The 23,568-nt window shown below is 43.9% G+C and overlaps 1 protein-coding gene across 3 annotated transcripts in view; it reads left to right on the top strand.

Annotated features, from left to right (window-relative positions):
* The window catches only part of ADGRG2 (adhesion G protein-coupled receptor G2), a 137,619-nt gene that overhangs the window by 32,066 nt on the left and 81,985 nt on the right, over nt 1–23,568 (top strand). For all 3 annotated transcript variants that reach the window (XM_047843578.1, XM_047843577.1, XM_047843580.1), the window contains exons 2-3: nt 9,455–9,497; nt 21,549–21,667. In XM_047843578.1, the coding sequence (XP_047699534.1) occupies nt 21,550–21,667 (118 nt within the window). In that variant the 5' untranslated portion in view covers nt 9,455–9,497; nt 21,549. The remainder of the gene's footprint in view (nt 1–9,454; nt 9,498–21,548; nt 21,668–23,568) is intronic.

Here is a 23,568-nt window from a genome sequence, read left to right as displayed (position 1 = left end):
ATTTTTGTTTTATTGAATTGCTCAGACCTTCAGAACAGTGTTTGAGATGGAGAGTAGAAATCCCAAACTGGAACCCCCACTCCACTCTGTTCCTCCGTAATCCATTTTCCACTCAACAGCCAGAACAGTCTTGCCAAAATGTGAACACATCACCCTTGGTTTAAAGTCCTTCAGCGCGTTTCCATTGCTCTGAGAACAAGACACGAATCCTCACCTTGGCCACCAGGAGCCCGTATGAACTGAGTCTTGTCTGCTCCCTCAGTCTCATCTCCGAGTGCCCCCCACCCCTCTGCGTCCTGCCCACTCTGACATGTTTTTAGTTTGTTGCATAGGTCATATTCCCTCCTGCCACGGTGCCTTTGCACGTGCTGCTTCTACTTTGTATGGTCTTTCCCTGCCTCTTTTCTGGGTTCACTCCTCCCACTTATCCTTCGGGTTTTAGCATCACTTCCACAGGGAAGCCATCCATGACCCCCTAGGTCAAATCCCACTGTCTTCACTTGGAGGTCCACATGCTTTTCTTGGCGGGACTTACCACATTTGCATTTCTTGGTGTTAATTTTTATAAAACCTCTTTGCTTCCCTGGCAGATGATAAGCTTCCTGAAGGCAGGACTTACTTTGCTTTCCAGTGTATCCCCACTACCTAGTATGGGGCCTGGCAAACATTTGTGGGTCACTTGAGGTCATGTATGCAAAAGCATCTTGTCTATCATAAACCATTGTACAAATGGAAGAAGTTATTACTCTTAACAGATGAGAAGGAGGAAAAGTAATTCTCTCTAAATGATGAGGCTCTATGGACAGTTTGAGAACATAGGAAGGGAAATATTAAAGATGCTTGAAGCAGTAAACCTCCTCTGCTCTGCCAGAGGATGGCTTCAGGGGCCACCTGGGTGGCTCAGTCAGTGAAGCCACCGACTTTTGGCTTCGGCTCAGGTCGTGATCTCGCGGTTGTGAGATCGAGCCCTGCCTCGGGCTCTGTGCTGACAGCATGGAGACTGCTTGGGATTGTCTCTCTCCTCTCTCTCTCTCTCTCTCTCTCTCTCTCTCTCTCTTTCTCATCTCTCTCCCCCCCTCTTCCTCTCTCTCTCCCTCTCCCCCCCCCACTCACAAGTGCCCACTGTCTCTCCCTCCCTCTCAAAATAAACTTAAAAAAAGGACAGCATTCAGAAATTGAGAAAAATCTTAGAAATGTGTACCAGAGGGTATACTTCCAATTAAACCTTGTTGATGGAAGCCGTTAAAATTTCTGTCCACCTCACACTTTGGTGGTCAGTTTGAAATACATTCACACATGCACCTAGAGAAGGAGAGAGCTTCTCCAAGGAATCTTGAGGGAGAGAATCCCATTTAAAACATCACACACACACACACACACACACACACACACACACACGAACATTTATCCAACCCTGACATCTAATTTGACCTTTCTAAAAATTAACGTCACCACAAACAAATGGCAGGTTCCAGGACACCAGGGAAAAGTAAGCTTTTAAAAAGTCTGAAAAAACATCATTCGGGGGAAAAATAAGTTAGGGAATAAAGTGCAGACTCTAAATGTGGAAGAGGAAAGAAAAGCATTTTAAGGAATGACCTTCTGGCTTCTGAGTTGTACTGAGTGGTTTGGTGTCATTAGTAAGATGATCCTATTGATTGTCTTTTATTCGTGTAGTAAACAAATGGAAATCTAAGCATTTTACCACTCACAATGCGTTGTTTCCTGTAGTTATAAATATATTTTCTGCTTACTTAGCCTCAGCAGCCACAGGAGAGAAAGGGTCTTGGGCTATGCCCTTTAACCCTTGGGTGTCTGGCTTGAAAGGTCCATTTTCTTATGACACTTCCCTGCTGGCGGGTAGAGGGGAGGGCTGGAACCCCTCAGTGACCCACTCAGCAGGTCACAGTGACAAATGACTCCCCCCGGGAGATTGTCACCAGCAAATGTCCGGAGCTGGGCTGCCAACTCGGCCAAGAGTCTGCCTTCTGGCCTGCTGGTCTCCAGAAACATCTTGCCGAATCACCTTAGGAGTGGGGGCCTTAGACCTTGCAAGGTCTGCATGGTCAGCTTGGTGGCTTTCACAAGGAGTGGGTTAGAAGAAAAGGGTTGTGAATTCGAAATAGTCCAGACCAGTGGCTTGTACCAAGTGGGCCCTAAAAGGGTACTTTGTAGTACTTGTAGAAGGAAAGGAAGAAAGCAAGAAGTGTGTGTGTGTGTGTGTGTGTGTGTGTGTGTGTGTGTGTTGGGGGGGGGGGTGTTAATGAAAGCAAGAAAGGGTAGAGAAGGAAGAGACAGAATGAAGAGGAAGGAAAGGAAGAAAGAAAGTATATAAATTAGCTTTTCCTATGTAACAAAACGCCCCCAAATTTAGCGGCTTAATAAAGCCACAGCCATTTTATTAATTCTCAATTCTGGAGTCTGTAGTTGGCCTGGGCCCAGCTAGATGGTCCTGCTGGTCTCAGTTGGTCTCATTTATGCACCTGCATCAGCTGCCAGTCAGCCAGATGACTGTCCCCGGGGGTTGGCACAGTGGCGATGACTGGGCTGGTGCCTTTCGCCATGTGGCGGGCTAGCTCGGGCTTGTATATGTGCTTACGCGGTGGTTTGAGGGCGCCAGGAGCAGCAAGAGGGTGCGAACTTGCGTGCTTGTGTCCCATTTGCTGATGTCCTCTTGGGCAAAAGCAAGGGGCAAGGCCGGCCCACGTTCTGGGGGTGGAGAAATAGACTCTGCCTTTTGATAGGAGGCCCCATAAAGTTGCCTTGCAAATGGACAAGCGCGCTGGGATAGCAAGCATGCATGGTGTACGTGTTTTGTACACCTCGTTTTGCAGTCTACCACCAAAGAGAAGGACTAGAAATTTATTTTGCGGGCACAGTTGGCAGAGACACAACAGTGTCGAGGGTGAGGGTGAGGGTGTCACGTTGAAATAAAAAGTGCTATTAATGAATCACCAGGTTCCTATCTTGCGCACTTTATCTGTCAAATACGACTGGATAATAATGTGACTTCTTACTCATTTCCAGGGGGAACAATGAAACCTTCATGGGCAGAGGTTTCTTCATCTTTCACTCCTGACATGGGACTAAGGAACAGTTAAGCGTGTAGTACGTCTCCACCGGCAAATATATTTGGACACAGAAAGATGTTTAATGCTTCACACTTTATTTTTAGCCCCAATATAATGTCAAATGTACAACAAAAATTTAACAAACAAAGGAAAAATTGACGTGGGGGTTTTCTTAGTTGCTTGGTAGAGCCTCTCCTACCTGTACAATTGTTTGGGTTTTGTCCCCGTTTTTATATGTTTTCATTGTATTTTATCTCATTATTGAAAATACAATATCGAAACATAGTTCAAGTAGAGGGAAATGCCCAGAATTTGTTGCTACCCAGTGGAAAGGGAAGTTAAGAGTTAGAAAATCCCGGGTATGACAATTGGGGTCGATTTCAGGTTGTGGTGGTGACCTAAATTCAGTTTTCGTGGTGAAATGTTTCCAAAGAAACGGAAGATGGTTCGCCTCAGGTTAACTTTGTATGAACGTATAGTTTACTCTAAGACTTGTATTAAAAAAAAGTATTCTTTCAGGGGCACTTGGGTGGCTCAGTCCGTTAAGTGTCCGACTCTTGATTTTGGCTTAGGTCGCAATCTTGTGGTTCGTGAGATTGTGAGATTGAGCCCCGTGTCCGGCTCTGTGCTGACGGTGCGGAGCCTGCTTGGGATTCTCTGTCTCCCTCTATACCTGCCCCTCCCCTGCTTGTGCGCTCTCTCTCTCTCTCTCTCTCTCTCTCTCTCTCAAAATAAATAAACTTTAAAAAAGTTAAAAATATTCTTTTTGCGAAACCGTAAACTAACGCTCTGAGAAAGAACTAATTGGTATGTCCTCGCAGACGTATTTACTTTTAAGGCGGTAATTATTTGTACCCTAGAGCAAGTGATGCTTTGTTCTGAAACACCTTTAATTGCACCTTGCCCTGTGGAGGGCTGTGGTTGCCTCCCTCAGAGAGTTGGATCTGATTATCAGGGAGTCATTCCATGGTGGGTCCTTGGCACGCGGTCTTCTATACCGCTCTTCCAGCTCTGGACAGAGGTAACCGTCCACATTTGAGGTCTTGGAGTAATTTGGCAAATGTCAAGCTAGGTAAGGGGAGAGAAGGAAAGGAGGGACATTGTAGGACGAAGGAGAGTATGGGTACGCTGGAGAGATATTGTGGGTTTGGGTCCAGACCACCACAATAAAGCAAGTCAGATGAAGTTTTTGGTCTCCCAAGCGCATATGCAAGTTATGTTTACACTTTGTTGGAAGCGTTACATATTAATTGCTAAGCGTACGATAATCGCATTGCACAAAACAGCGTACGCGCCTGAATTCAAAAATACTTTATTGCTAAAAAATGCTAACCATCATCTGAGCTGTCAGCAACTTGTAATCACTGACCACAGATCAGTATAACAAATACAATAATGATGAACAAGGTTGAAATATTGTGAGGATGAGCAAAACGTGACCTAGAGACAGAAAGTGAGCAAATGCTGTTGGAAGGGAGGTAGCGACAGACCTGCTTAATGCAGGATTGTCACAACCCTTCCATTTGCCACAACCCTTCAATCTGTAAACCCCAAAACCTCCCCGCAGTATCCTTGAGGCTCAATCAGGCGAAGCACAGTGAAACAAGTTAACGCCTGTTGAAGGGAAGGGCAGAGAGAACAATGGGGAGGGGGGAGAGAGGAAAGGAGTTGAGTGTAGGAAAAATAGTATGGCAGCTACTTTCCCTGGCCTGGTCTGTTCCATTTACCACAGGCACGATGAGGTCATCTCCTTAGATGTTTGAGAAAGCAATTCCACAAGCTCTCTTAGTCACTTCTGCAAAAGAACAGCGATCAACACCAGGGCATCCGTCCTCCTCTTTAACCTAAATCTTGGGCTATGGTTTAAGCCACCGTTTCTCCTCCTCTGCCCCTCGGAGAGCTGGAGAACACCTAGCTGCCTTTTTTTTTCTTTTTCCTGTGAGTCTTGTATACTCAGCGGCTATTAGTCATGATCCATCACGATCTCCCTGTGGACACGCAGTGTGAATTTTTCCCAGTCCATTCACATGATGTATTTTTTAAAATTTTTAAAAATGTTTTTTATTTATTTTTGAGAGAGAGACAGACAGACAGACAGACAGACAGAGCCAGAGCCAGAGCATGACCGGGGAAGGGGCAGAGAGAGAGGGAGACACAGAATGTGAAGCAGGCCCCAGGCTCCTAGATGTCAGCACAGAGCCCGAAGCGGGGCTTGAACCCACTAACGGTGACATCATGATCTGAGCCGAAGTCGGACGCTCAACCGACTGAGCCACCCGGGCGCCCCGTTCACATATTTTTAGTACGTTCCATTGGTTTTCTGCTCCATCTCTCCAGAGTCCCTTCTGGCCATCCTCTGCTTTGCTCTTTATGCGTCAGGAACGTCAGCTGATTCCAAGTCCTGCCCACTCCGTGCCGGTCATGGGCTCTGTGTCTTGATTTAGGCTGTTTCCTCTCCGGAATGCTCTTTCCCATTTCTTCACGTAAAAGGGGTCGTGCACCCTTTGGGATGCAGCATGACTGTTACCTCCTCGAGGTGTTCCGTGCCTGCATCCATTTCCCTGCACGGTTGAGTTTCCTTCCTCAGAGCTCCTGCCATGCCTGTGACAGAGTCTGCAGCCGGTTCATCTGGCGCTTCCAGAAAACTCGACATTCTGGATTCAGGCTCCGAAGTTCCTCTTGGCCGGGCACCCTTCGGCAGGGTGCAGCCTGCGGAGCCATACAGAGTGGCCCTGTTATTGGCATGTGGTAGGCATTCAGTAAATGTTTGTTGCCTGAATTATCTTTAGAGTTTTCCAGAGCCTTGTCACAATTTAACTCTTCTCGAGCAGTCTGTGTGGGTGAAGATCTTATTAGGTTGGGTCTGATCAGCAGCGGGACCACCACACGGTTCTGCCATCCCTCTTTTGTTTGTGCCTCGATGGTGATACCCACTACTCTCCAGTCCAGAACCTGCATATCCCTGGCCTTCTGTGCGTGCCCACAAGCCTAACTAATTTGCTTTTCCTACTAGTGTGGAGAAGCTTCTCTTTGTTGATTTCTGCCCTCGTTCCCGATTATCACAGCCTCTGTGTTCTCTGGTCCTTTCTTCCACGGTGGTGTCAATGCCAGGAACCCTCTGCCATTCTCTGTCCCTCGGTCCGGACCACTACTTAATCATTAGGTTTCAAATGACGTGCTGAGTCTTCCAGGAGGGCCTTGTGTCGCCGCCGTGTGTCGCCAGCCAGCGGGGTTTTTCTTTTTGTTTTTTAAATTGATCCCTGGACCAGCTTCGCATTGCCCCAGAGGGCAGTGGTACAACTGCCTGGGGCTGGCTGGCTGTTACTTGTGTGCTTGGCCTCTTCTGCTGATTACCCCCAGGATGCTTGGGTCCTGTGGCCGGCACCCAGGGCCTCTGCGGTCTGTGAGCTCGGGAGTCCCGATCCTTGGATGGGGCTTGCCTCTCTGAGAGCTTACTTGACACTGGAGCGGGGCTCTGACCATATACGCAGCATTTCTTCCCACCCAAACCACTTGTCCAGTCTGCTTACCCTTTTTCTCTCCCTGCTCGCGCTGGTATTACCCTGGCTTTTAGCCAGCTTGATAAATGGAGGAAGTTGGATGTACTTCCAGCCTCCTGGATGTCATGCTCTGGGGCAGTCTGCAACTGCGGGAGGTTTCAGTTAATCCCAGCCGTCGGTGACTTTGCTGTTCTCTGAGAACTTTCTCTGTTCTGTGCCATGTCTTACATAAGTCGATACGGTTCCTTTTGTGACTTGCCCTTTCCTTTCAGTGATGTAAGGAGCCCAAACATTGGCAGTCGCTGTACCCTTTCCCCGCCCACATGGTCTCTCTTTCTTTCTAAGTGGATTAGGGCAGGGCCAGCGGACATGGCCTCCAGCTGAGCCATTGATGGCATTAGCTCCTGGTCAGCCTCCCTCCCTCTGAGCTTGATGTGGGAGCTCTTTCTGGAGAACCTGGATGTCTTGGCTGTCCTTCTCTCCTGCTTTTCTTAGCTGGAAGAAATAGGTTTCATTGCATAAGCAATACACGAATACGTGTCTCGTGTTCATCCTTTCCCCCATCACACTGCGTTCTGTGGAAGCTTGGTGGGTTTCCTTCCAGGCTTTTTCATGTGCATTCGCACTGGCCCCTACTTAAATAAGTATGCACACGTAGAGCTTTGCTTCTTTCTTACCAGATCCTAGTTTATGTATTATTAGGAATACTTGATTTTTTTTCTTCTGGCTTACATGTACTCACAATCTCTATATGTCAACACATGTAGGTCAACTTCATTTTCTTAAGCATTGCATAATATTCCATAATATGGATGGACCATTATTTTTTTTTAATGTTTATTTATTTTTGAAGGAGAGAGAGAGTGTGAGCGGGGAGGGACAGAGAGAGGGAGACACAGAATCAGAAGCAGGCTCCAGGCTCCAGGCTCCGAGCCGTCAGCACAGAGCCCGACGCGGGGCTCGAACTCGCAAACCGCGAGATCGTGACCTGAGCCGAAGTCGGACGCTTAACCGACCGAGCCACCCAGGTGCCCCCGGATGGGCCATTCTTTATTTAACTGTTCATCTGCTGATGGGTGTCTAAGCTTCCCCCACACCGGAAGCTGCAACGACAGCTTTTTTGTGTGTATGTGTATCAATGTTTCTGTAGGGACAACCTCTGGAATTAGAATTTCTGAATCAAAAGCTATACACCCTTCACATTTCAAAACCTAGCTGAACTATTCTCTCAAAGTTGATGTTTCCACCAACACTGTATGTGACTGTTCATTTCCCCACATGCTCCCTAGCTCTGGATATTACTGGCCTTTAAAATTTTTTCCTCTAGTGGGCAAAACAAACCTCATTGTTGTTTACCTTCTTTTTTTACCTGAAAGTACTCCACAGGAGCAGAGAGAGCCTCATGTTGTTTATTAATAAACTTGGTTACCAAAAACCTTTGTGCTTTATTGTGGTTATCGATAAGGTTTTGAAGAGGCAATGTTCTTGAGTTGTGAAATTTCATCAAAATCCCTAGGTAGAAAACCCTCATTTGCACAAATGTGAAGTGAAATTATTTCCATACTCAAGTCACAGTCGATTTGTTTCTCTGTTTGATTATCTGAATGTTTTTCACTTGTTAATCCTACATTCATTCCACATTGAGCATTGGGCCATGTGTTTGCAATTTGTTCATCCTAGGACAGGATGTCATGCTTGGCCTTCGTTTTTGTCTTCTTTAAACATTGCTTAATGAAGTTTTTCTGACATATCAGACTTTATTAAGAGCTACTTTTTTTTTCTAAGATTTTAGTTTTAAGTAATCTCTGTACCCAGTGTGGGGCTCGAACTCACAACCCCAAGATCAGGAGTCACATGTTCCACCAACTGAGCCACCAGGTGTCCCAAGAACTACTTTTTTTTTTTTTTTTTGGGTAAAGAACATATCATGATCAATAGAAACTCACCATGACTCCTTATTTGTTCTTTGAATTCATATCTTGGATTCTTCGTTGAGCATTGAACTTCTGTCTGTTGACTGAAGCCAGAAGTAGGTCACTTGGTTCCAAGATTACCTATAGATTTTTTCCTCTTAACAAATCTTGATTTGAAAACCGTTATGCCTGTATTTCACATGAGGGAACACCATTGTATGAAGTGAGTTCTCTTCTCGTATGAAGCGTATTAACTCTTCGAGTTAATAGTCATACCAGTGTTTTGGTTTCGAAGTAAAGCGTAATGGAATAATTCTGAAAGATACAAGTCAGTTTGTCAACATTGCACTCTGCTTTGGGTGGGCATCCCTTTCCCTTTCGCCGGTATGCATCTGCCTTGTCCCTCACTCAGGTCATTGCCCATACCCCCACATCTCCCTTCCAATTCTGAGCCACACGTAACAGTCAATACAGTTATTTATGTGGTCCCCCTGTGGAGAAAGAATTCTGCCTCTGGCTTTAGGGGCACAAGAAACATAAATGACCCAATTCTTGGTATCAAGGAGTTTATGTTCTAGGGAAGTTAAGTCACAAAAACATAAAGAAATATCTGACAAAGCATGGTTTCTAGAAGGGACTCCCTTCCCCGCCGACCTGGCCATTGCATTCTCCAGTGCCCCTATGATGCTGTTAATGAAGCCTGAGACTGAGCAGTCATAAACGCTACTAAAACATTAACCCGCTCCTCCCCAACAGTGGCTTTGGGCTGGTCTTCAGTTTAAAATGAGTTCCTTAAGAGCAGGGTTTGCTTCCTCCATTTCTTTTGTTAACTCTGCTTCCAAGTTCAAGCCCTGGTATATGGCAGGGTGGTCTGTGGGCCATGGCTGATGGGCTGATGGTAGCTTGAAGCATTATGGTGCCAAGAAGCCAACTTGCCATTGATCTAATTTTTTTTTTTTTTCATTTTCAGATTTGTGCAGAGTCTCCATCTTTTCGTTTGAACTTCCTGTCAGGTGAGTGAGGCTATTTCTATGTGATAGTATTGTAGAAATAATGAACATATTTGATTGTTTTTTTTTCCCCTCAAATGACCTCCCTTCATTTCAAATCCCCATCCCCTTAACTACTGTATTCTGTTTTGTTTTGTTTTAAACTCCTCACTCCCACTTGGAGGCTTCTTCTGTAGACATTTTCTTTTCCTCAGGGATTCTATTGTGGAACCATTTCTTCTTGCTAGTCCAGTTGTTTTTTTGAGAACTTTCACTAATGGGTACAGATTTTGAAGTTATGTGACGCAATAAACTCTGGGGAAGGAAAACGATCATTTCCAGAGAACTCTTTGGGATTTGGTTTCACTCTTTTCCCCTTTCCTTCTCCCTGGACTGACTTCCCTGTCTCCAATAGCTCTTCTCATGCATTGAAATGGACTACTGAACATTCTCTTTCTTTTTTAAAAAAACTTTATTTTGGGGGGAGAGAGAGAGAGCATGAGAGGGGGAGGGGCAGAGAGAGAGGAGGGACAGAGGATCCGAAGTGGGCTCTGCGCTGATAGCAGAGAGCCTGATGAGGGGCTCAACTCGTGAACCGTGAGATCATGACCTGAGCTGAAGTTGGACGCTCAACTGACTGAGCCACCCAGGCGCCCCTGAACATTCTCTTTCTTACCTAAAGTGCTGTGCCCATGAAGCTTCCAAAGGCTCCTCCCAACCAGATTTCTGCTCCCAACTCTTCTACACGGAATTAAAAGAATTTTTTTAATGTTTATTTATTTTTGAGAGAGAGAGAGGCAGAGAGAGAGGGAGACACAGAATCCAAAGCAGGCTCCAGGCTCCGAGCTGTTAGCACAGAGCCCGACGCGGGGCTCGAACCCCCGAACTGCGAGATCACGACCTGAGCTGAAGTCGGATGCTTAACCGACTGAGCCACCCAGGCACCCCTACGCAGGACTTTTTAAACCACTACTGACTTATACTTCCTGTTTCCTTTGAGACACCTAAATATTGCTTATTTCTGGTTCTTGACTGGTATAAACAATAGAAATCTTGTAACTGATACAACGGTTTATTGCAGTTAACATAAATTAGAACAATCCTATTATAATTTAAATGATAAATAATACACGTTGTTACTATGTTAAATCCCTATAAGTTATTATTGTAAATAAGGTTAAAATGTCTGAGCAAGGTCACCCAGCTAGTGAATGGCCACGCTGGGACTTGAAGCAGGAGTTGGCCTGGTGTGATGACAAAAGCAAGGAAGGACACAGAATACTGGAGGGTGGTTTGCTTTCCTTCGTACCTCACTTCTTCTCAAATACGATCTCCTGATGATACAAACCGTGTACTTCTGCCCCACCCCTGTCCCCATCTTTTGGTGCAGATCACCATCTTGAGGAGGCTTGTAAGGAGAGTCTCCTATTTTTTTTCCTCTCCATATTGATGAAATTATTGTGTAGCCACAGATTCCAGACCAAATCAATTAAAACATCTTTTTTTGAGTGCCTGCTGTGGGTGGAGTTGCATGCCGCTGGGGTGGGGGTGAGGTGGAGACTGAGTCTATACAGGAGAGGATGTTGTGTTCTGGTGCCTTGTTTTTGTTTTTAGGCTAAGTTGACTCGCATGGACCATGAAGAGAAAGTTAAAAAAAAAAGTCACTATTTATTTGGCTACACCAATGACCAGTGAATCCAAGTGCATAGTGGCTGTGAGTTCTGGAGGGCAGGAAAGATATCTGTCCTGTTTATCGTAGTATCATAAGTCCCATGTGTAGTACCTTGCATGTAACAGAACCTCAATAAATTTTTGTAAACTAGATGAATGCTAAGAGACTTAATGACAGAGAACAAATGGAGGGAGGTGGACGGGAGATGGGCTGAATAGGTGATGGGTACTAAGGAGGGCACTTGTGATGAGCAGTGGGTATTGTACGTAAGTGAAAAATCACTAAATGCTACCCCTGAAACCAATTTCACCATATATGTTAACTAACTAGAATTTAAATAAAAACTTGAAACAACATCAGCAAAACTAGATGAATGTAGGAAATAATTCCAAAATCTTAAAGTTTATTTTTTTATTTTGAGAGGGAGAGAGCACATGTGCACACGAGCAGGGGGCGGGCAGAGAGAGAGAGAGAGAGAGGGAGACAGAGAATCCCAAGCAGGCTCCGTGCTGTCAGCGTAGGGCCCGACGCGGGGCTCGAGCCCACGAACCGTGAGATCGTGACCTGAGCCAAAACCAAGAGTCGGGTACTTAACCAAATGAGCCACCCAGGTGCCCCCAGATGAAGAATTTATGTCCAGAGAATTTAAGGGACAGATTAAGGTCACACTGTGGGTGGTGGAGCCTGGATTCGAAGGCAGGCGGACGGCTCTAGCAGGCATGCTTTTGTTCGACGTATTTACCGGGCGTTGGGAGAGGAGCCTGAAGACTGAGGGGAGAGACAAAGCAGGCTTTCGCTTTGCCTTTGGGTAATTCACACATGGGTAATCAAGAGGATAGTGGATTGCAGGTAGGGCAGCAGAGAAATTTGGAGATGACTGAGGGAGTTGAAAAGTAGAACGCCTCTCACGGAGTTTTGTTTACTTTAAGTGCACGATTTATTTCTAATCTTGCACATGTGGTATCGCATTCACTTGTATTGAATAAAGCTTTTTCTCCCCCCTGCGTTAGAAAGCGCTTAATGCTTCCTGAGGAAATCATTTTGCACCGTCAAGACCCAACAAATCACGTCCTTCCATTTGCTTCTAGAGACGTGAAAGCTTCATATTACAGTCATGCCATATGGTTCCCCCTTGACTTGACTTCGCTATGGTAAATGACACACAAAGCTGCCATTTTGGAGTTCATATGCAGCACTTACCGGTTAACCGAGTTTCTGTCATCGTTAGGACATGGGTGTTTGGGAGCATATGAGCGGTCATTTCTCTTTTTACAGCATTGCTGGCTTTAGTTCTCGATGACTTTATCTTCAAAACATTTTGTTGCTGAAGTTTGGAATGGTTCCTTTTGTGCTATATTTATTCAAATTACCCCAGTTTACAAGATTTGAAACTGCTGCTAGACATTTCTGTGAGCATTACAGAGACTTCTGTAAATAGTCTCATTTGATTTATGAAATGGGTCAAACTGTGAGGACTTTCCTTGTCAGGTTTTGGCATCAGGGTTGTCCTAGCCTGGTGAAAATGAGTTAGGTTGTGCTGTCTGTCTCCGTTCCTGGAGTGTTTGTGAGACTGAAATTCTTGTTTTTTAAACATTTGCTAGAATCACCAGTGTAAACATCTGAGACCAGACTTTTCTTTGTCTTTGGGAAATTTTTTGAGACTTAATGGTTATACATCGATTCATGTTTACTATTTCTTCTTGATTCTTTGTTGGTAAGTTGTATGTTTTACATAGGGATTTGCCCATTTCTGTCTAGATTTTCAAAATTATTGAATAAAGTTATTCCTAAAATCCTTCAATCTTGTATGTTTATAGCATTTTCAGTTATGTTGCTTTTTAAATTCTTTCCATTGGTTATTTGCTGATACTCTCTCTTTTCTTCCCCCTTTGCCTCCCTCCCTCCCTCCCCTCCTCTTAAATTTGCCAGAATTTTCTTTTCAAACACCAACCTGGGCTATGTTAATAACCTTTATTTTATGTCTTTTTTTTCTATATCATTATTTTATGCTTTTATTTTTGTTATTTCCTTTCTAATTCTTTGGTTATTTTTAATGTTTTATTTATTTTTGAGAGACAGAGAGATACATAGCACGAGTGGGGAAGGGGCAGAGAGAGAGGGAGACAACAGAATCGAAGCAGGCTCCAGGCTCTGAGCTGTCGGCACAGAGCCCAACACGGGGCTCGAACTCATGAACTGTGAGATCATGACCTGAACCGAAGTTGGAGGCTCAACCAACAGAGCCACCCAGGCGCCCCCTAATTCTTTGGGCTTAATTTGCTGGGGTTTTTTTCTCAAACTTCTTGAGAAGGAGCTTAAGTTATTAATTTTAAGGCTTTCTTGTTTTCTAATAGGTACATTTAAAGTTTTTATGTATTTAATTTATTTCAAATTTATTTAAATTTTTTAAAAAAATTTTAAATAGATTTTTGAGAGAAAGAGAGCGTGCGCACACGCGTGAGTGTCAGGGAGGGGCAGAGAGAGAGAGAGAGAGAGAGAGAGAGAGAGAGAGACAGAATCCGAAGCAGGCTCCAGGCTCGGAGCTGTCAGCATAGAGCCCGATGCGGGGCTTGAACCCAAGAACCTCAAGATCATGACCTGAGCTGAAGTCGGACACTTAACCGACTGAGCCACCTAGGCACCCCTCTAATATGTACATTTAAGATGTAAACTTTACAGATCTTTAGCTGTGCCCCACATGTTTTGAAAAAGTGTTTTTATTATATTATCAAATATTTTCTAATGTATGTTATGGCTTCTTCTTTGACCTCTAAGTTATCTGTTAAATAACAGTTTAACTTTTTGTTATGGCTTGATTGTCTTGTGGTCAGAGAACATGCTCCTTTTCTTTTCCCCAATTCTGTAAAACAGTTTTGAGACTTCTTGTATGGCTTGGTTTTCAGAAATACTCCAAATGGAGTGGAGGGTTCATACATGGTCTTTAAGTCAGGTTCGTTAAATGTGTCATTCAAATATTCTGTATCCTTAGTGGCTTTCTTATTTGAATTTTACCAAATGATAATAGAGATGTAAATTTGTCATCTTCCTATTGAATTGAACCTTTTAGGAATGAACCATTTTAGTTACAGGTAACGCTCTTTGCTTTAAAGTATTATTTGGGGCACCTGGGTGGCTCAGTCGGTAAGCTACTTAAGCTCCTCAGGAGAGTCAAAACAAATAAATAAACTTTAAAAATAAATAAATTTAAAAAAACCAAAAAATTAAAAAATTAAAAAATAGAAAGAAAGAAAGAAAGAAAGAAAGAAAGAAAGAAAGATCACCCAAGATTCATCTTGGTCCAGGGCCCCCTTTTGTGGTTGCGGACTCTGATGTGCATGGCAATCCCTGGGGTTGTACAGTGTGTATAAGCTACATGACTGTATGCCACAGCCCGGCTGGACCCCTCCAAGAAATGTGCTAGATCTCTTCAATTTCTTTAAACATACTAACAATGATCATATTTTGAAAGATATGTATGCCATCAGTGCAGCTTTGGATGGCAATAAATGATAAATCTATCTTTAAATATAGAATAACTAGAGAATAAGATTTAAAAGGAGGGGGGCAATAGCTTGAGACCACTTTAGGGCAGGTCTCGGTAAGGGTTATGCTCTGTTACCTCTGGTTAATTGCCATAATTTGATTATACCATGGCTGCCACGACACCTGCAATGATCAATATTTTTTTTGACCTAAGTAACAAGGGGTGTGATAATTGTTCTGCAAGCCTCCTAGAAAATTTTATGCCTTTGAGATATTTACAGTGAGTCATAAGTGTTGACTAACCAGACTTGCACAAGTGGAAATTGAAAAGGGAGGTACTGGAGAGGTTCTCAGTGCAAATGAAGCAGTTGACTTGGATCATTCAACTGTCAAAGAAGTCAGAGAATCTCAAGGTTGTTTTTTTTTCCCCCCTAGAGTCTCTGGTTATATGTTTAACTACTCTAAAAAAAGAATCAGGTAACTATTAGTAAGAACATAACTAAATTTCGATTCAAAGTCGACTAAAAGACCCTGATTCAGCAAATACCTCAGAAAAAAAATTTTCTTCAGTGATCCAAGAATATATTGGGTTCAGTTATTCACACCAAACCTTCTGCTGGATACAATAAAAAATTGTGAACAAAATATTAAGAGCATTTTCTTAAATATAGCAAAGAGCTAACAAGAGAGAAAAGAATTACCAGGCCGGAGATGAAGGGAAAGCAAGAACTCAAGGAGGTAATGTAAACAAAGGAACCATTTCTGTGTGAGCTTATGGGCCTAATGAAGCAAACTGGAGCTCCAGATATGAAATACAAAAGAAAAGCTCAGAGACATGGAGAGAAAAATACAAGGCCTAACATATACTTAAAATTGAAAAAGGAGGGAGGGAAGAGTTTGAGAGAGAGAGAGAGAGAGAGAGAGAGAATGCACACACGCCGGCTGCTTCGGCTCAGGTCACCATCTCAGGGTTCGTGAGTTCAAGCCCTCTGCTGGCAGTGCAAAGCTTGCTTGGGATTCTTTCTCTCCGGGACTTCAGCTCTCTGTACCCTTTCCCCGCCCACATGGTTTCTCTCTCTTTCTCTCAAAATACATAAATAAAACTTTTAAAAAAATGAAAGCATTATTTGTCTGATATTAGTATAATCTGATAATATAGTAAAAAATTAGTATATTTTCTTTTGCTTAGTATTGGCATCGCACATCTTTCCCATCCTTTTGTTTTCAAACTTGCTGTATCATTATGTTCTAGTTGTGTCCTTGTAAATAGCATATTTGGATTCTTTTTTTCCAGTCTGATGATCTTTGCCTTTTAATTGAACCATTTAGTCCATTTATATATACATTTTTTAATATGTGTTTTGGGAGAGAGAGAGAGAAGGAGAGAGTGTGCATGAATGGGGGAGGAGCAGAGCGAGAGAGGGAGACATAGAATCCCAGGCAGGCTCTGCACTGTCAGTGCAGAGCCCGACTCGGGGCTTGATCTCATGAACCGTGAGATCGTGACTTGAGCTGAAATCAAGAGTCAGACGCTTAACCTACTCAGCCACCCAGGTGCCCCAGAAGACTTTAACTTCTTAATTTCATTTTTTTACCTCCTAATTGATATATATATCTGTATTATATACTGTATATGTAAATAATATAGGTGTCATATTTTTATGCTATCATGTTTCATTTATCCCTGCAAGATATTAATGTTTTATACAGTAAACATTCATTTGGATTTACCAGTATATAGTGCCCCTGTTAGCTCTGGGAAACTGGGGTGTCTGACCTGTGTCTCATGCGTTAGAAGGTCCCTCTCTGGCCCTTCCCTAGTCATAGCCTCTCCAAAGGGTGAGAAGTTCGCAACACAAAGAAGTGATGCCCACCTGGAACGTGTGACCCTGGAATGCCCTATCCGGTCATTCTGTGCCTATTTCTAGGACCTGAGCAGGCCTCTTCATGCTGCAAGTATGCATCCCTTTAGACCTAAGGGATGACCAAGGGGTAGCTGCTTACAGGGAGAGAGGAGGGTTAAACGTACAGGCTGGGGTATCCGCATGCATACGCACAAAGCCTCTTGTAATTTGAGATGGAGCCCTAGTGGAAGAATAAGGGCAAATTGGACCTCCTTTTATTTTTTTTAAGTAAGCCCTGTGCCCATTGTGGGGCTTGAACTCATGACCCTGAGATCAAGAGTCACGTGTGGGGCACCTGGGTGGCTCAGTTGATTAAGCATCCGACTCTTGACTTCAGCTCGGGTCACTGATCTCATGGTTCGTGGATTCGAACCCCACGTGGTGCTCTGCGCTGACAGTGCAGAGCTTGCTTGGGATTCTCTCTCCCTACCTCTCTGCCTCTCCCCTGCTCACTCACACACTCTCTGTCTCAAAATACATAAATAAACTTAAAAAAAGAAAGAATCACATGCTCTACCGACTGAGCCAGCCAGGAACCCGGATCTCCTTTTTTTAAAATTTTTTTTTTTTATGTTTATTTAGTTTTTGAGAGAGACGGACAGAGCACGAGTGGCAGAGGGGCGGAGAGAGAGAGGGTGACAGAATCCGAAGCGGGCTCCAGGCTCTGAGCTGTCAGCACAGAACCCGACATGGGGCTCGAACTCACAGACTGCAAGGTCATGACCTGAGCCGAAGTCGGCCGCTCAACCGACTGAGCCACCCAGGCGTCTCACCCCGGACCTCCTTTCAAACTCTTAACCTGTATATCACAAATGTTAGGAATGGGCCTGGTCACATATTAACCACTTTTCCTTCTCCTTCATTCCTTGTTGCATCTCACATCTCATTGTTTGCCTGCGTACATCTTTTAGGATTTGTTTCAGTGAGGATTTGTAGGTAGTGAACGATAATCACAGTTCTTGTTTGGTCTTCTGGCTTCCATTGTTTCTTCTGAGAAAATAGATGTCAGTCTATCACGTGCTCTTTTGAGGGTTAATTGTTTTCTCTCAAAGGCATAAAATTTTCTAGGAGGCTTGTGGAACAATTATCACACCTCTTGTTACTTAGGTCAAAAAAAAATATCGATCATTGAATATGTCGTGGCAGCCATGTACATCAGAGTCCACAACCACAAAAGGGGGCCCTGGACCAAGATGGATTTTGGATGATCTTTGTTTGTTTGTTTGTTTGTTTATTTGTTTATTAAGTTTATTTGTTTTGAGAGAGAGAGAGCATACATGCAAGCATGAGCAGGGGAGGGGCATCGAGAGAGAGAGAGAGAGAGAGAGAGAGAATGAATGAATGAATCCCAAGCAGGCTCTGTGCTGTCAGGGCGGGGCCCCACATGGGCTCCGTTTCACGACTGTGAGATCATGACCTGAGCTGAAATCAACAGTCAGACGCTTAACCGACTGAGCCACCCAGTTGCCGCTAGATTTTACTGTTTAAATGCGAGCAGATAGTTTTCTTTGCAGTTGATGCTATCTCACCAGCCATGCTTAGCACCTTGAAAATGTGCTAAGAATCGCTGGCTCTTCAAATCATCTTTCTCGATGGCCTAGATAGCACTGAGGTAACCTAACTTACACCAGAAAATGAAGAAAAGTTCTAGCTCAGAAAGGTAAAAATGACTTTTGTGTATAATGAATAAGGCTTTCAAAATCCACAGATTTCCTCCTTGGTCAGTGATCCTAGGACGTGATGACTTAGCAGGGTGTTGTCTAGGTTATACAGAAGGCAATAGGAGCCACATTATTTTAAATGTGATAAAACATCTCCTTTTGGGAAATATATAGTCAGCCTTGAGGAAAGGTATTTCAGCCTTGACAACTGAAAGCGGTCTTTTCTGTGGCACCTGGTCTGTAGTAAGTCCTTCTTGATCAGTGTTCTCTTTTCAAGATGATTGCTGGAATCACCCTTCATTCTGGCCTTTCCTGCTGTCATTGGGAGTTGAGTACAAGCTCTCTTCAGTGAAAAGGCGTGGTTTATTTTGATCAGAGGCCCAAGTTCCAGCACATAATAACCAGTCACTGTGCACTCTGACTAATTTAACTTTGACCGTATCTTATGTACCACTTAGGAGGTCCTCCCCTAGGACTTGGCAAAGCTCAAGAATGAGGTGGCAAAAATTTTGAAATTATATAATAGCGTTTTGACTTCGTTGATTCATTTCACCTGGTGGATTCAGAACAGTTTACTTCCAAAGACACAGATCCTCAGGAGGACAGCATTGTGGTCTGGTAGAAAGAGTAGGAGTCCCACCAAACAGCCGGATGACCTTGACCCATCGCCTAGAGCATGTTGGTTGGGCCTCTTCCTTGGTCTGTCAAATGAGGGTTTGAGGCTAGGTGAATTCTGAGTTCCTTTCCAGAAGTAAACTGCTCTGAAATCAGATATTTGTGCAGTAAATTTTCTAAGTCAGTTCTACAAATTCCAGGTAGAGTTGAGCCTGAGGGCATGTGTATGGGAGGGAGTTTTTTGGTAGAGGTTTGGTGCACTAAATACAGATTGTTTTTTGAATAGCAGTGCTTTTGGAGGGGGAACTGCCCTCAGAAATAAAAAAAAATAGATTGATTTTTAAGCTTTTTAAATGCAACTTTTTGTGACAGACCCATATGTGTCCAATTCGATTGAGTTTCAGGAACTGAACACACAGAATGGCACCTGTACCTCAGAAACCCCTTTGTGCGCACTTGTAATTATTCCACCCGCACCCCCTTCCAGGGATAGCCGCTCCCCCTGCTCCTCGCTCCATCCGTCAGTTTTGCCTGCTTTTGTACGTCACACGAATGGACTCCTGTACGATATGCATTCGTTCACGTCTGGCCCCTTTATCTAACTTTGTATCTCTGAGATTCATCAATATTGTTGCGTGTAGCTGTAGCGGACACGTAAATTTTCCTCCAGAGAGACATTGCTACATCTCTGCACGGCTATATTAACATTCTGGTTCGAGTGACTCATTTGGGAGGGTCAATAATATGCCATTATGAAGAGAGAGAGGATTAGCGTGCTGAAGAGCAGGGCCAAACCAGAGACATTTTACAGTTTGTGAACGTAGTGTATTAATATATAATACAATTTATTGATTTAAAAAACGTCAGCCCTCTTTGGAAGGAGAGGGATTCACCTCCTGGTCTGAGACGTTATCACGCCGTGTCCAAGGAAAGAGTTACCTCCGTGGCATTGGTGATGGCTATGAAATTACAGGATTCTTAAAGACTGACAGCTTTCCCTGGAGACTGAGAAATTGTGTTTTATCCCCGTCTGTCCATGCCCTCACCCACATAACCCCTGCACTGTTTCACCCTGCACGTACTAGGGCGCAAAATGGGCATCTGTTGACTGAACGAGTCAAGAGTACAGCTAGCCTTTCTAGTGGCTTCACCGTGCTCACTTAATACAGCGGCACTCTCGGGTCGGTCCTGTTAATCACAGTTGGCTAGACGGGGCATCTCGGCCACTGGAAAGGACTCGTCCAGAGTCACGCCGACGTTGCACGGCAGAGCCAGAACCTTTGAACTCCCGCTCTTTGGCCGCTCAGCGTGCTTGTGCCTGAGCCCGTGGGCAGATTGTGATCTCCTGCCTGGCCTCTCCCTCCCTCATCGTCCCATGCCACCCTCGGCTGCTGGCGCCGACCGCCCGTCGGGGGTGCTGCTGGCCAGCTCCTCCACCGTGAGAGGGACGGACGCGGTCTTCGGATTGGCGGTTCTCTCGGCGTGCCGGACCCCTCTCGATACCTTTCTTTTTATTGCCCGTCGATAAATGTTTGTCGAATGCATGGATGCATGAATGGTAAACGGAGCTTTTAAATTCAGTTTTGTTACGAACTTCGCTTTTTTGAAAAAAATGTTGACTCTCCCCTCCTGACTACTAAAAATGCAAGCACTGATCATGAGCTGACACGTAACAGAGAGGAAATCCTTTTACAATATAAAACATAAGTAAGAGTAGAATGTTTATAGGATTCTCTAACCCCTTCTGATTCTTAGCATCGTTTTAAGCAGCCTTTGTATAGCATTACTAATTATATATGCAGTGTTTTGTGTTTTTAATTTCTTCTCTTAATATCTTGCGTGTATTGAAGTTTTCCATAAATTCACAGGGACTACCTTGCCTATCTTTTTAAAAAATCGCAGTCTTAAGTGAAGTATAGTTGACAGGCAATATTCTTTCTGTTAGTTTCAGGTGTACAACCTAGTGATTTGACAATTCTGTACACGATGAAATGCTCCCCATGGTTCAGTGTAGTTACCGTCTGACACCATACAAATTTATTACAGTGTCTCTGACTGTTTTTTATGCCGTACCTTTCATCCCCGTGACTTACTTATTTCATAACTGGAAGTTTGTCCCTCTTAATCCCTGCCACTTACTTTGCCTGTCTCCTCACCTCTGGCAACCACGAGCTTGTTTTCTGCATTTGTGCGTCTGTTTCTGGTTTTTGTTTTTCAAATAATTTTTTTAAAGCTTATTTATTTATTTTGAGAGAGAGACAGAGAGAGAAAGTGGCGGAGGAGCAGAGACAGAGAGAGAGAGAGAGGGAGAGGGAGAGAGAGAGAGAGAGAGGGAGAGAGAGAGAGAGAGAGAGAGAGAGAGAGAGAGAGAATCCTAAGCAGGCTCTGTACCATCAGCACAGAGCCCGACGCAGGGCTCAAACCCACCAACCGTGAGATCGTGACCTGAGCCGAAATCGAAAGTCCTCCGCTTAACTGGCTGAGCCACCCAGGTGCCCCTGTTTTTTAAAATAATTTTGAATGTAATATGATATCCCACTGGGTGGTCTTCCCATAATCAATATAGGTTTTGCTTTTTGTAGCCAGTGCCCGGCTGGCATTGCCAGTTCTCTGGAACCAGAGTAATTTAAAGGAAGCAGGATTGCAGTTTGCCTTGGTTAAGTAACTGACCTCTTGGGTATTTCTGTGTTGTGATTATGGCGTGCTGTGATGATGATGTTTTCCCCTTATTTTATTCCAGGATGTTTTTCTGTGGCAGGCAGTGTGGCCATGCTGGCAGACCCGAAGAACTTCTACTGCTGTTCAAGATATTTCTTACCGTCATCTGTCTTCATGTTGTTCTGGTTACATCCCTGGAAGGTAAGGTGCCTGCTTTTTAAATTTTTTTTCTTTCATTTTTTCCCCGTTCTATCTCTGTAATGTGTGTTTACTTAGAATTTATTTTTTTGCTGAAAAATAAGCATAAGACTTGCCATTTTAACCCTTTAACCATTGGCATTAAATATATTCACAGTTTTGTGCAGCCATCACCACTATCTACTTTTAGAACATTTCGTCATCTCACATAGAAACTCTGTACGTGTTTCTTTTTTTACTGTTTATTGATTTTTGAGAGAGACAGAGCACAAGCCGGGGAGGGGCAGAGAGAGAGAGAGGGAGAGATAGAATCCGAAACGGGCTCCAGGCTCTGAGCTGTCGGCCTAGAGCCAGACGAGGGGTTCGAGCCCACGCACTGCAAGATCGGCGCCTGAGCGGAAGTCGGACGCTTAACCGACCGAGCCACCCAGGCGCCCCGAAACTCTGTACGTGTTCAACAGTAACTCCCCATTCCCCTTCCCCTCAGTCCCTGGTAACCTCTGTTCTTTCTGTCTCTATGAATTTGTCATTTAGGTACCTCATATAAGTGGAATCATATAATATTTGTCCTTTTGTGTCTGGCTTATTCACTTAGCATGCTCCCAGGGTTCATCCACGTTGTAGTATGTATCAGAACTGCATGCCTTTTTAAGGCTGAATAGTACTCCATTGTGTGCGTAGACCGCATTTTGTTTATCCATTCATCGTGGATAGACATTTGGGGTATTTCCACCTTTTGCTACTGTAAATAATGCTACTGTGAACATTGGTGTACAAGTACAAGTTTGAGTCCATGCTTTCAATCCTTTTGGGTACATGAACCTAGCAGTGGAATTGCCGGATCATATGGTGATTCCGTGGTTGACTTTTTGAGGCTCTGCCACACTGTTTCCCACAGTGGCACTACATTTTACATTCCTCCCGGCAGGGCACAAGGATCCTGTATCCTCACCAACACTTCCTCTTTCCTGCTGTGCCGATAGTGGGTGTGAAACGGTATCTCATTGTGGTTTTGATTTGCACCTCCTTACTGATTAGTGATGGGGAGCATCTTTCATGTGCTCAGTGGACATAATATAGATGTGTTTTTAGAGAAGCCGCTACTAAAACCTTTGGCCCATTTTTGAATTGGGTTGTTTGGGGGTTTTTTGATGTTGAGTTTCAAGAGTTCTTTTTATACTCTGGATATTAAATCCTTTACCAGATAATGCAATTTGTAACTATTTTCTCCTACTCTGTGTTATCTTTTCACTGTCTCTAATAGTGCGCTTTGATGCCTAAAGGTCTTAATTTTGACGAAGTCCAATTGATCTCTGTTTACTTTTTTGCCTGTGCTTTTGCTGTCTCATCCAAGAAACCGCTGCCAAATCTGATGTCCTGAAGATCTCTCCCTGCATTTTCTTCGAAGAGTTTTAGAGCGTTAGCTCTTGTGTTTAGGAGCTTTGATCCATTTTGAGTTCATTTTTGTATATGGTTTGAGATAAGGGCCCCACTTGGTTCTTTTGCACGTGATAGCCACTTTTCACAGCGCTCTTTGTTGAAAAGACCGTTCTTCCCCCATTGAATGGTCTTGGTACCTTTGTCAAAAATCACTTGACCGCATGCGTGAGGGTGTATTTTTGGCGTTTATCTGTGTTTTAAAAAAGTACCTACTTGAAGGCACTTCTGCATGGAAGCTTTAAGGGAAGTAGATGGAGAATTAGCCAAATGAAGCAGAATGGTTTTCAGAAAAGAGGATCTTTAGAATGAAACAAGGAGGAAAGGTACATAAAGGAAGGCAGCAGAAAGGCCAGAAATCCTGGCTGTAACATCTGTAGGTACAGCTGCCAAAAGAATACCATGCTATGCAAATAGAAAGCATCCTCGCCTGCAATGTTATTTAAGAAGAATTCTTTTTGTTAAAG

The sequence above is a fragment of the Prionailurus viverrinus genome, chromosome X (assembly GCF_022837055.1).
Source record: "Prionailurus viverrinus isolate Anna chromosome X, UM_Priviv_1.0, whole genome shotgun sequence".
Classification (NCBI taxonomy): Eukaryota; Metazoa; Chordata; class Mammalia; order Carnivora; family Felidae; genus Prionailurus; species Prionailurus viverrinus.
Note: the sequence above shows the minus strand (reverse complement) of the source record. Positions and strands in the feature narration are given on the sequence as shown.